At 39.8% G+C, this 13,400-nt stretch overlaps 1 protein-coding gene across 2 annotated transcripts in view; it reads right to left on the bottom strand.

Moving 5' to 3' along the window:
* The window catches only part of Nup205 (nuclear pore complex protein Nup205), a 738,550-nt gene extending 726,010 nt beyond the window's left edge, over nucleotides 1-12,540 (bottom strand). For both annotated transcript variants that reach the window (XM_090387115.1, XM_090387116.1), the window contains exon 1: nucleotides 12,430-12,540. In XM_090387115.1, the coding sequence (XP_090243241.1) occupies nucleotides 12,430-12,460 (31 nt within the window). In that variant the 5' untranslated portion in view covers nucleotides 12,461-12,540. The remainder of the gene's footprint in view (nucleotides 1-12,429) is intronic.
* Between the last annotated feature and the right edge of the window lie 860 nt (nucleotides 12,541-13,400).

Here is a 13,400-nt window from a genome sequence, read left to right as displayed (position 1 = left end):
AATTAATTATATTTAACATAATTAATAACATAACATAATTAATTAATAAATTAATAGAATCATGACTCAGACCAGAGCAGCAAAGCAAAAGGCTCAAGCTAATGGAAGCGCTGTGGCTCAGAGCAGAACTGAGGGGTGCAGTTGTCCTCTGACTCACAGCCTTATAAAATGCACTGTTTGCTTGATGTTTGCAGAGCAATCGGGTATGGGACATGATACTGCCAAGGGGGATGTCTTTGTGTGTGTGCGCGATGCAAGGAGTGTATCGATATCAGGCAACAACTCGGCGTTCTTGTGGGCCTATATGAGAGCTTGAAGGACAGGGTGGATGCCCTCGAAGAAACTAAATTGAGGGGCCCATCAAGCTCCCAGCTGCCCACATCAACGCCAGAGCTTGCGCTTGGGCATCGCTTGACACAGAGACAACCCCCAAGGCAGAATGCGCTGGTCCCGAAGGAACTAGTAGTTGTTGGTGACTCTATTGTCAGGGAAACGGGGAACATGCTTTGTAAAAAAGATAGGTGGAACAGGACCAGGGTATGTCTGCCAGGGGCAAAGGTTGATGACGTTGAGAGCGAATATCATCTTTTAAGGGCACAAAAGGTGATATAGTTGTACACGTTGGCACTAATAATATTAAGAGTAGGAGACCGGCAGAATTACTTAACAAGTATAGGTCACTGTTGAACAAAAGCCGAGAATTAGGGTTGAATTTGAAAGTGTCTGCAATTCTGCCCAGACACGATAGGAGGGAGTATATGATGAGAGCCTTGTCGATCAATTCGGCCCTGGAAAGATTGTGCAAGGCTCAAGGGGTAGAATTTTTTTCAGCCTGGACTATACTTGTTAACAGGAGAGATTGCTTCTACAGGGATGGGATACACTTAAATAGAAAGGGTGCAAGAATATTTGCTGATGCTATCGAGGCAGTGTTAGGTGGGTCGGAAAACTGCTAGCTTGGGGGGAGACAAAGACCAATAGATTGACAGTAGCCACTGGCAGAGGTGACAGAGATTCTTGCACTGCTTCTATTAGAATGAGCAGAAGCCTGAAAAACAAGATGCATGGTATTTCAGAGACTGCTGGGAGCCATTGCGGTACAAGTAAACACATGGGTTGTGTTAGGGTAGCTAAGAATAGAAACAGGTGCAGGTATACTTGCATGTACACCAATGCTAGGAGTTTAGTAAATAAATTTGATGAATTTGAGGTATTGCTCAAAACATCAAAGGCAGATATTGTTGGGATATCAGAGACGTGGTGTCACACAGATATAAGGGATGCAGAATTGCAATTTGGGGAGTACAACGTCTACAGAAAGGATAGACAGGATAGGAAGGGGGGAGGGGTTATGATATTAGTTAAAAAACACATAAAAACCAAGGAAGTGAAGCCAGTCGACATCGCTGGACAGTGCAGTGTTGAGTCAGTTTGGTGTGACATAAGCATTGGGAGATCAAAATTGAGAGTAGGAGTGTGCTATAGGCCTAATGACTCTGATGAGTATAATAAGGAACTGTACAGGGAAATAGAGTGGGCCAGTAAATCAGAGAGTCTTATAATGGGAGATTTTAATTTCCCAGATATTGACTGGAATTTGGGGGCTGGTTACTCACGCACTAGCAGGGCTTTTGTGGATTTATTGGAAGATTGTTTTCTACATCAGCATGTTCGGGAGGCAACTAGAGGGAGTAATACTCTTGATTTGATTATCAGCAGTGATTCTTCATGCATTAAGAATCTGCAGATAAATGAACCACTAGGTGGCAGTGATCACAGTGTGCTGAAGTGGGATTTACTCAAAGAGGTAACTACCATTAGGGGTAAAGGGAAGGGTTATTGCTTCCGTAAAGGCGACTACGATGGACTGAGACAGTATTTAAATTCTATACAGTGGGACCAACTGATGATGTTACCAACAGCAAATTCAAAATGGGAAGCATTCAAAGAACTTATCTTGGAAGCTACTAGGCTTTACATACCAACTAAGAAATATTGTTCAAGGTTTAGGCCAAAATGGATGTCAGATGAACTAATGAGGCATATGGCAGAGAAGAAAAATGCATGGGATACTTACAAATTAACACATGACACAGAAGCCTATGATAGATACAAGTTGATATGCAACCAAGTTACAAAGGAGGTTAGACAGGCGAAGGCAGATTGCGAGAAATCCTTGGCAAGGGATGCAAAGAAAAACAGCAAAGAGTTCTTTACTTATGTAAACTCTAGAAGGAAGGGGATGAATCAGATTGGTCCACTTGATATTGATGGGTCAACTGTTGATGATCCTGCTCAGGTAGCTAACAAACTAAATGAATATTTTGCATCGACATTCACACATGAGGAGTTATTCAGCAAGGGGAATGCCAGAGGTGTATTCAACTCTAGCAGTAAGCTACAGAATCTTGAAATAACTGGGAGTAAAGTGGAGGAGAAACTGTTGAAGATAAACACAAGAAAGGCACCCGGGGTGGATGGGATCTATCCAGTTATATTAAAGGAGGCAGCAAAGGAAGTAAGCAAACCCTTAGCCATAATTATGAGAGCTTCCTTGGACTCAGGGGAGGTACCCATAGACTGGAAATGTGCAAATGTGACCCCAATTCACAAAGGAGGATCAAAGGCTGACACAAGTAATTATAGACCTGTGAGCTTAACTTCTGTTCCAGGAAAATTAATGGAGGCACTGGTTAAAGAAGCACTGCAGGATCATTTAGACAAGACTTCAGTTATAGCTCAGACACAGCATGGTTTTGTTAAGGGGAAGTCTTGCCTGACCAACTTGATTGGATACTATGATGCAGTCACAAAAGAACTGGATGCAGGGAATAACTTTGATATTATATACTTGGATCTTAGAAAGGCTTTTGATACTGTTGCACATGGAAGACTGCTACACAAATTGGAGCAGTGTGACAATGGAGGCAAATTGCTGCTATGGATAAAGGGGTGGTTGAGGGGGAGAAGACAGAGAGTGGTAATCAATGGACACTGCTCATCGTGGACTAATGTTATTATTGGAGTCCCTCAGGGCTCAGTGTTGGGTCCATTATTGTTTTCTGTATTTATAAATGATATTGATGATGGTATAGCAAGCTTAATGTCCAAGGTTGCAGACGATACAAAGGTTGGCAGGGTTGTCAAGGACACTACTGACACTATGCTGCTGCAACAGGATCTGGAAAGGTTGAGCAGATGGGCTGAGAGGTGGCAAATGAAGTTTAACATTGACAAATGTAAAGTACTACACATGGGAAACAGCAACCCCAGAGAAACGTATTAACTCTGTGGTACTACACTGACAGTGGTAGAGAATGAAAGGGACCTGGGGGTGGTGGTGCAGGCAGATATGAAGTTCTCTGAGCAGTGCAGACGGGCTGCAAGAGTAGCTCATGGAGTATTGTCAATGATATACAGGAATTTTTCCAGCAGGGATAAGGAGGTGATTATTCCATTGTATAAGGCAATGGTCAGGCCACACCTAGAGTACTGTATACAGGTCTGGAGGCCTCATTTCAAGAAGGATGTAGAGCTGCTGGAACGAGTACAGAGAAGGGCAACAAGATTAGTGAATGGAACAAAGGGGTGCTCTTACGAAGAAAGGCTTAAGTTTTGCAAATTACAGTGTCTGGAGACTAGGCACCAGCGAGGTGATCTGATAGAGGTGTATAAAGCCTTGAATGGTTTAAGCATGCTCAATGCTGATGGGACTCTTCCTCTAGCTCAGAAAAATCACCTGAGAGGGCATAAATTCAAATTGAGGAAAGACAGATGTAGGATAGACGTGCGGAAATTTGCCTTTAGCCAGCGGGTGGTTGGTTGGTGGAACAGACTTCCATCCCTTGTGGTGGAGGTTGATAGCCTAAATAAGTTTAAGGCTCAGCTGGACAGGTATTTTGAACGAACAGAGGGGTGAAGTGGAAGTGGGTTTTTTTTTTTTTTTTTGGCTGATGCTGCATAAGCTTGCTTTCTTGCATCAAATGCCTCTACTAATGCTAATCACCTGAGAGGGCATAAATTCAAATTGAGCAAAGACAGATGTAGGATAGATGTGTGGAAGTTTACCTTTAGCTAGCAGGTAGTTGGTTGGTGGAACAGACTTCCATCCTTTGTTATGGAAGTTGATAAGAAATAAATTTAAGGCTGAGCTGGACAGGTATTTGGAACGAACGGAAGGGTGAAATGGGAGTGGGTTTTTTTTTTTGGTTTTTTTTTGGCTGATGCTGCATAAGCTTGCTTTCTTGCATCATATGCCTCTTCTAATACTAATGCTAAAGTAGTAATATAAACCATCAATAAAAAATTCTAGTCCATTACGAAGCAGTGATTCAATATCTTCACACTCGCTTATTTCAAATTGTATTGTGTTTTAAATAAATTTTGTTGCAGTTCTAACTTCTTTCAAGCCTAGAAACCAATAGAACATCATCGTTATGCTTGGAATCCTGAATAAAGACCACTTTTCAGGCTAGGGAACTTGTACTAAAGAAACACATGCAATTTCTTTTCTTGCCATTTGCATCCCAATTGTAAAAAATACAGATCATTTTTGCATTGGCAATATATCCTTTCTCCTTAAACCAAAGGGCAAAGGAATTGCAGAAAATTTCACTCTTGTAAATGCAATAGTTCTGTCCTTATTGAGATGTGAAACTTCACGATCAAATAAGTATGCAAATATTATATGGGGAAAATATAACCCCGGGGGCTCACATCTGGTGAGTATGGGCTTGGCACACCCAGGGTCCTGAGCTGGATATCATCATTCTTCTCTTTCCTGGTGATTCCCTTCTACTTTTGACTCTCTCTCTCTCTCTCTCTCAGGGTTACTCGGGAACTTTTTTTTTTTTTTTTTTTTTCCTGGTGCAGCATAAGCCTCAGGCTTCCTTGCATCATATGGATATTAATAATAATAATAATAATAATAATAATATAAAATGTAGGCCTTAAGTAACAAGACACAAAACTGAAAAACCATGATTCGTGTTGCCTAAAACCTGCTCTTTCCAAATGGTGGCAAAAACAAGAGAACTGAAGGTGTCTCACATTAAGATATTTTCCCCTAAAGATAGGTCAAATTTTGAGTCTATCTTTTAAGGAAAATATCTCAGCCAGCAAACAAGTATAAGAGCTCATATTTAGTTAGACTGAATTCATGCAGATCAGGTGATAAATGGAATGCCCAAAGAAGAAGGTACCAAAGATTTTTATTTTAAAGTTATGACTTTCAAAAGTCTTGCTTAAATGTGTCACGACAAATTTTTGGTGCCAGTTTTAGACTCCATTGTAAAAAATGTGGTTTTTTAGCCTGGACACCAAATGTTTTGCATTGTCTGCAAAAGTTAACTAGGTATACCAAATTTCAAATCATTACCTCTCAATTTGGTGCAAAAGTAACACTTAAAACTTTGAAAATTTTTTGTGATTTGCTCTGCGTAACACAAGTGACCTCCACAAAAAAGGTGCTGGTACCTCAAGCACACTATATTTTAAACTGCATTTTTGCACAGTTTCTTTGGAAACCTGTTTAAACATCTACACCAAGTTTCCACAAAATTGAAGATGGTCAAGCAGGCACCATCTTCAAAAATAGGCCACTTGATATGGAATCACCCATAGCCATTCTCACCAATGAGGCTTAGTGTATAATATAGTTTAAAATTAATAATTCGAAAACATGCCTTGAGCTTGAGGCTGCATATCATACAATTCTCTAGTGATGACCGACTAACTGAGTTAAAATAAATTTATTCATATAAATAAATAATATACACCGACGAGCCAAAACATTATGACCACCTACCTCATATGATGTTGATCCTCCACGTGCAGGGCGCCCTCCATAGCCAAGGTGGGCAGGAGCAGCAGTGTGTAGCACACGCTTCTTGATTAGACAGGGGTTCAAGCCCGTGATCCACCAAATACAGAGGATGCAGAAAGGTCAGGGAATTACCACCACATATCCCCGGAGCAATATGGCCTTAGTTGCTAATGCTCCTAAACAACAATAAATAACAACCACCTCCAAGTGCAGCCAAAACAGCTCGTATCCAGCAAGGCATGAACACTACAAGATTTCTGAATGTGTCTTGTGGTATTGTTGTTGTTGTTATTTGGTTTTTAGGAGCATTAGCAACTAAGGCCATATTGCTCCGGGGATATGCAGTAGTCATTCCCTGACCTTTCCGCATCCTCTGTATTTGGTGGTCACAGGCTCGAACCCCGGTCTAATCAAGAAGTGTGTGCTATGCACTGCTGCTCCTGCCCACCTGGCTAGAAAGGCACCGTCTTGTGGTATCTGATACCATGTAACCAGCAGATCCTTTAACTCCTGTAAGGTCCTCGGTTGAGAAGTCGCCGATCGGAGTTTCTGTGTCAACACAAACCACAGATGCTCGATGGCACTGATATCTGGGGAATTTGGAGACCAGGGCAATACCTGGAAGTCTTCCTCTTATGTTCCACGAACCAGTTTCGAACAATCCGGGCAGTGTGGCATGGCACGTTATCCTGCTGAAAGATGGCACCACCAGAGGGGAAGACCGTTGCCATCAAAGGGTGTACCTGATCAGCAATGATGTTTAGGTAGGTGGTAGACGTCAGAGTGTCCGGCACATGGATGATGGAACCCAGGATATCCCAGCAGAACATCGCCCAAAGAATGACACTGCCGCTACCAGCTTGTTTTTGTCCCACGGTGCCTCCAGTGCCATCATTTCACAGGACAACGCACACGTACCCAGTTGTCTACATGGTGCAACAGGAAACATGATTCATCGGACCAGACAACCTTTTTCCAATCACTCAAGGTCCAGTTTCGATGCTCACATGCCCATTGTAGGCACTGTCACCAGTGAACCGTGTTAGCATGGGCACTCAGAGCAGCCTGCAGCTATGCAGTCCCATTTTCAGCAGGGTTCAATGTACTGTGTGTGTGTGTGTGTGTGTGTGTGTGTGTGTGTGTGTGTGTGTGTGTGTGTGTGTGTGTGTGTGTGTGTGTGTGTGTTGTGACACATTACCCCCGTTACCAGCATTCCAATTACTGGAGAGTTGCACCATTGCCCTTCTGTTGCCACGTACCATCCGGGAGAACCTTCGCTCACCTTGAGCATCGAGGAGCCATGGTTGTCCAACACCTCACCGGTGGTTCATGAGTTTTCCCTCCTCGGACCACTTTCACTAAGTACTAACCACGGCTAACCATGAATACCCCACCAGCTATGCCATTTTGGATATGCTCTGACCCCTTTGTCTGGCCATTACAACTTGTCCTTTGTCAAACTCGCTTAAGTCTGCTGCCTTTCCCATCTGAAGAATAAGAGTAACACTGATTAATGGAGCTCAGTATCAGGTGTTTTTTATACTGTGTCCCGACCCGTGCACGCGCCTTAGTTCACATGCAGTTGCTTTGATTTGCATAATGACTCACTGGTCATAATGTTTTGGCTCATCAGTGCATACATAAAATACTAAAACAGAGATAGAAATAAAATAAAAGCTTTAAAATACAATATGATAAAAGCGTTAAAATACACAGTAGCCTTCGAGACAAAGTTCCTCTTTATCAGCTTAGCTGGTGAATGGCGTACACCAGTATACACTGTTGGTTACAATAGCAAATGTCGGCTGAGCATGATCGTGTATCACGAGTCTGGTGTTGGTAAAACTGAGTTACGTACACGTGATTATCACCAGTGCTCATCACACTACAAAATAGTACATTCCATAAGGGGGTGTTCAGTCCTTGATATTGTCACCGACATTACGATTCAAATTTTTTTAAGAATGGAAACCTTTATTCCACACTCCACATTAAAATCTCGCCATTTATCTGAACCTTGGTTTTCCAATAAATGTGCTAAGGCTTCAAGAGAAAAATATTTATATCGTAATTGGCTTGTTTCCAATTCTTCAGTTTCATTTTCTGCCTACACCAAAGCTCGCAACAATTATAAAGCAGTTATTAATCAGTCCAAACTAGATTTTGAACAGGCTAAGCGTAGATGTTGTTTATTCGGTTTTTAGGAGCATTAGCAACTAAGGCCATGTTGCTCCGGGATATGCGGTGATCATTCCCGGACCTTTCCGCATTCTCTGTATTTTGTGGCTAAGAGTAGAAAACTTGCTTCTTGCCCTAATGGTAGCCAAGCATTCTGATCACTTGCCAAAGCTATTGGCCGCAACTTTTGCCCACCTCTGTCAAAACCAGATGGTTCGGTTGTCACTTCAGCCAAGGATAAAGCTGTCCTACTAGCATCCCCTTTTCCTTCCAACTCATGTATTAATGATCTTGGTAAAACACCTCCCACCATTCCCGACACGCTCCATTCAATGCCTCCTGTGGTCTTCCGTCAAAAGGATGTCAGAAGGATTTTGACAAATCTCGATACTAAGAAAGCTCCAGATCCTGATGGTACTTCCCCACTTGTTCTCAAAACCTATGCTCCTGAACTTACTCCTGCTCTTTGCCACCTTTTTTTCAATTTATTTACCAAAAGTGCTTTTCCTTCTGCTTGGAAATTTGCTCATATCCAACCAGTTACTAAAAAGGGCGACAAGTTCCCTCCCATCAAATTATCATCCCAATGCAATTCCTTCCACTCTTTCTAAAGTAATGGAGAAATCAATTAACAGCCAACTCTTAAATTACCAAGAAACCTTCCGTCTGTATGTATGGATTCCGTCAGTGTCAATCCACTGGCTTACCCATTTATGGACAAATTCAATGGAAAAGTTTGATGAAACACAAGCAGTTGCTCGTGACATCTCAAAGGCTTTCAATCGTGTTTGACATAAATGTCTTCTATCTAAACAAGCTTCCCTCTTATGGTTTTGCCAACTGTGATTTTTGTAATTGGTTATCCAGTTTTCTCTCTGATCACTCACTGAGGGTGATGGTAGACGACTCTCTGTCTTCTAACTTCCCCACTAATGCTGGTGTCCTTCAAGGTTCACCTCTTTCCCCCACTCTTTTCCTCTTATTAATGACCTTCTTACATTGACTGAAATCCTATCCATAGTTTTGCCAATGATACCACATTGCATTCCACTTTCCAATTTGAGAAACCTTGCCCTGCTCAATCAGCTTAACCTTCTCGAATATCCGTTACCAATTCCTTAAATGCCGATCTCCAGGGAATTCTCCAGTGGGGCAAAGACAACTTAGTTGATTCCAATCCTTCTAAAACTCAGTCTTGTCTTGTATCTCTTGTGTGTCTTGTGTCTTTATCTGATAGAGGTGTATAAGGCTTTGAATGGCTTGAGCATGCTCAATGCCGATGGGATTCTTCCTCTTGCTCAGAATAATCACCTGAGAGGGCATAAATTCAAATTGAGGAAGGACGGATGTCGGACAGATGTGCGGAAATTTGCCTTTAGCCAGGGGGCAGTTGGTAGTTGGTTTGTGGAATAGACTTCCATCACTTGTTGTTGAAGTTGATAGCCTAAACAAATTTAAGGCTCAGCTGGACAGGTATTTCGAATGAACGGAGGGGTGGAATGGGAGTAGTGGTTGTGTTTTTTTTTTTTTTTTTGGCTGATGCTGAATAAGCTTGCTTTCTTGCATCATATGCCTCTAGTAATGCTAATGCTAATCTCGCAAAAAGGATTCTTCTGTTCCTATGCTTATCTTTGGTGACACTCCGATTTCTAGGCAAAATGATATATCTCTTTTGGGAATTACCCTGACTTCTAATCTCTCTCTTGGCACGAGCACATTACAAATATTGCTTCCTCTGCATCTAAAAAACTTGGTTTTCTCTTTCGCTCTCGGTGTTACTTTTCTTCCAAACAGCTGTTCACTCTGTATAAAATCGCAAAACCACCCTACCATGGAATATTGTTCCCACATCTGGGGCAGTGCCCCCAGAACCTCTCTCAGACTTCTAGATTCCATTCAGAAGAGGACAGTTAGGTTAATTGATGACGAATCTCTAACTGAGTCTCTCCACTCCCTGTCTCATAGACGTACTGTTTCTGCTGCAGGCCTTTTCCAAAGATACTTCCATGGGCTCTGTTCTTCTGAATTGGCTTCTATAATTCCCGCTCTTTCTTTCAAAACAGTCTGAACATGTGCCGCCCCCAGCCAACATCCATTTACTGTCCAAATTCAAACTCACAGAACCAACTTTTCATCTTCCTTGTTTATTCATTCAACTGCCATTTTCTGGAACAACCTTCCTTCATATGTATTTCCTGAAAATTACAGCTACAGAAGTTTAAGTCTAATGTCAACAAATATCTTCTCTTATCTTCTCAACCTCCAACCCAAGCACGGTACTAAGTACTATAGGTTCTAATACCTCTTGTGTTTGGGGTTTTTGTAAAAAAAAAAAAAAAAAGATATTATATGTTATTTGAATAAAGTTTTAATGTAAATAATGTTACAAGTTCAAATTGAATCTCTAAATATGGAAAGGAGTGCTAATGATGGCATGGTTTTCGTAAAAAAAAAAAAATAATAAAAATTTGATACATAGTAAGTTTCCTATATTCCTGCTTGAAAGTACAATAAAAATGAATCTTACATTCTTATGAAAGAATAGCATGAAAGGCAAATTGTAAATACAAATTAAACTTATACAAGATATAACATCATGAGGGAGAGGTTCTACAGTGAGACAGAATGTTAATAGCAATTTATTTAAAAAATAATTTGACTGCAGATTCAACAGCTAAATAGTGTGTATATTAAAATAACAAACAATTTGAAGAACATGTGAGTATTTTCTTTCAGACAATCCAGTACATATGTACTGGATTGTCTGAAAGTCTGCAATTAAAAATTGCAGTTACAAATAAATACAGAATTTCTTGAAAGTAGGAAAAGAAAAAAGAAAAGGTTTTATGATGAAAACTGAAGATGAAATAATAGCAGATTTAGCTGAAAAAATGAAAATAAAATTTTATTTCAACTTAAATGACATTGATAAACAACAATTACATGACTATTTTGATGGATTACCAGAAGCGACAAAAAAATTTTTGATTTTCTCATAAACATTAAAAAAGCATCAAAAACAGATTTGGGGGAGAGCCTCAAAGAATTTTATGCAGATTATTCAAATAACATCCCAAATAGTATTTGTTCAGAAATTACATATTTAAAAGACCATTAGCATTAGTAGAGGCATATAATGTAAGAAAGCAAGCTTATATAGCATGATACAAAACAAAGATCAGGAATCCAAAAGACATTTTATCATATCATAGAAAATAATTTCGAAGAAATATTGGTTAGCCTTTACAATCTGGTACCCCTTCTGAGTGATCGTTGCAAGTTAGCAGTGATTGACATGCTTAGCCTGTTGTTGTTGTTGTTATTTGGTTTTTAGGAGCATTAGCAACTAAGGCCATATTGCTCCGGTGCGGTGGTCATTTCCTGACCTTTCCGCATGCTCCGTATTTGGTGGTGACGGGCTCGAACCCCGGTCTAATCAAGAAGCGTGTACTACGCACTGCTGCTCCTTCCCACCTGGCTACGGAGGCGCCTATGCTTAGCCTGCTATGGTCAGTCATGGTATTTATCCCCAACTTGCCGCTGTTTTAAAATCAGAAAAAGAGCTCCCAATTTTAAAACAGTGGCAAGAGAGGGGATAAACACCCTACATAAGCCTAACCATATTGGGTTAGGCATGTCAATCACTGCCACTCTCAACAATCAATCTGAAGGGGTTACCAAATTGTAAAAACTAACCAAAATAGTTCCTAATATATTTGTTGCTTTAAAAATATTTTTGACTCTTCCTGTAACAGTAGCATCAGCTGAGAGATCTTTCAGTAAATTAAAGTTAATAAAAACATAATTAATAATATTGCACACACATTTAATCTTCAAGAAAGATTAAATTCTTGTGCAATATTATCAAATGAATGGGAAAAGGTAGTGAATGTTTTTTTTTAGATGTATTTGATAACTGGGTGGAAAAGACTTTTAAAAAATAACTAAAAATACATAAAATATATTTGTGAATTCCCTCTTTGTATCAAATTGATAATAACATTTAATATGTCTGTTATAGGTGATTATTTTGACTATTTAATTATAGGTGGTTGTTTTGTTTTGAAAAACATATACATAAAACCTTTGTGTAAATTCCCTTTTTGTGTCAAGTTGATGATAACATGTAATGTCTATTATAGGTGATTGATTTAATTATTTATCAAAACATAACATTGCAATAATATTTTAATATTAAAATAATTATAATTTATATTTAATAGATAAATACTCCATTTAACATTATTTTTCTCAACAAAAATAAACCAGGTCGCTTAACCCTTTTTGCATCCGAGGCCCCCAAGTACCTTTGCAAAGCCCTGTTCTAAAGCAATATATTTCAAGCATTTCATACTCTATTTGATTTTATTCCTGTTCAATTACATTTGATATTCATCAACTGTGATTGGACATTGCACATACATTACCTAAATTCACGGCAATATGCGGAGATTCCATCTTTATTCTAACATTTAAAATTGAAAATTAGATAAAAGACACTTTCCAAATTCAAACACATGCCGGTATATTAAACAATAGCGTCCTCTACCCAAAACAACTCTATCCGAAATTCAAGTGTAATCCTGTCTTGATATTCGCGCTTCATTCTTACAAGAGATTGATTTTCAGAAAATTACAAACCAAAAAATCAAACTATTATATTAGGGTCACCCAGTAATTTCTTACATATACTGTTATTTCTGTCTTTAAATTCTGTGTGTTCTCGAGTCGATTTGCCTGTTTTCTGCAAGAAAAATCCCCAGTTTCTGAGAGGAAAAAAACCTTGCGATCTAAGCCTGAGACCGACTAACACAACCACGGAGTGAAAAAAAGTCCATTAAAGTTCCTCCCGTCATCAACAGGATTCGAAACCGGGCCTTATCCACCCGGTATATACTATCCCCCCCCCAGGCAGACAGACACACATCCTCGTGGGTAGAACAGTTGGTAGAATTGCCATCCTGCCACATCGGGGAAAAAGACGGGAGCTCGAGTTCCTTAGTCCCGTCGACGACATGCCGAATTTGTATGGGCCCTTTTCACAATGTGACTAAGTTAGTCGGTCTCAGCCGAAGGTAGCATGGTTTTCCTCTCTGAAACTCGAATTTTTCAACCAAAGAAAATCGACCTCAAAACATTGTTACAAAGCAATATGGATTTAGTCTCAGATGATCGCAACAAAGTAACACACCCGAGAGTGTAACTAAACAGTTTGAATAAATAATAGCTCCATGTGTTGCTTTATTAATATGAAACCCGATAATGTTCATTTTAAGTTAGTATTAGCATTAGAATAAGGAGTAAAAAATGAAAGCAATCATATAAACCTTAAAAAAATCCCAATTCACCTGTTCATCAGCGCTCACGAGTTGTTTAGTTCTTCCTTGAATTTATTCAG

The sequence above is a fragment of the Mastigoproctus giganteus genome, chromosome 13 (genome assembly GCF_048544385.1).
Source record: "Mastigoproctus giganteus isolate SK-2022 chromosome 13, ASM4854438v1, whole genome shotgun sequence".
Taxonomy (NCBI): Eukaryota; Metazoa; Arthropoda; class Arachnida; order Uropygi; family Thelyphonidae; genus Mastigoproctus; species Mastigoproctus giganteus.
This window is presented reverse-complemented; position numbering and strand designations above follow the sequence as displayed.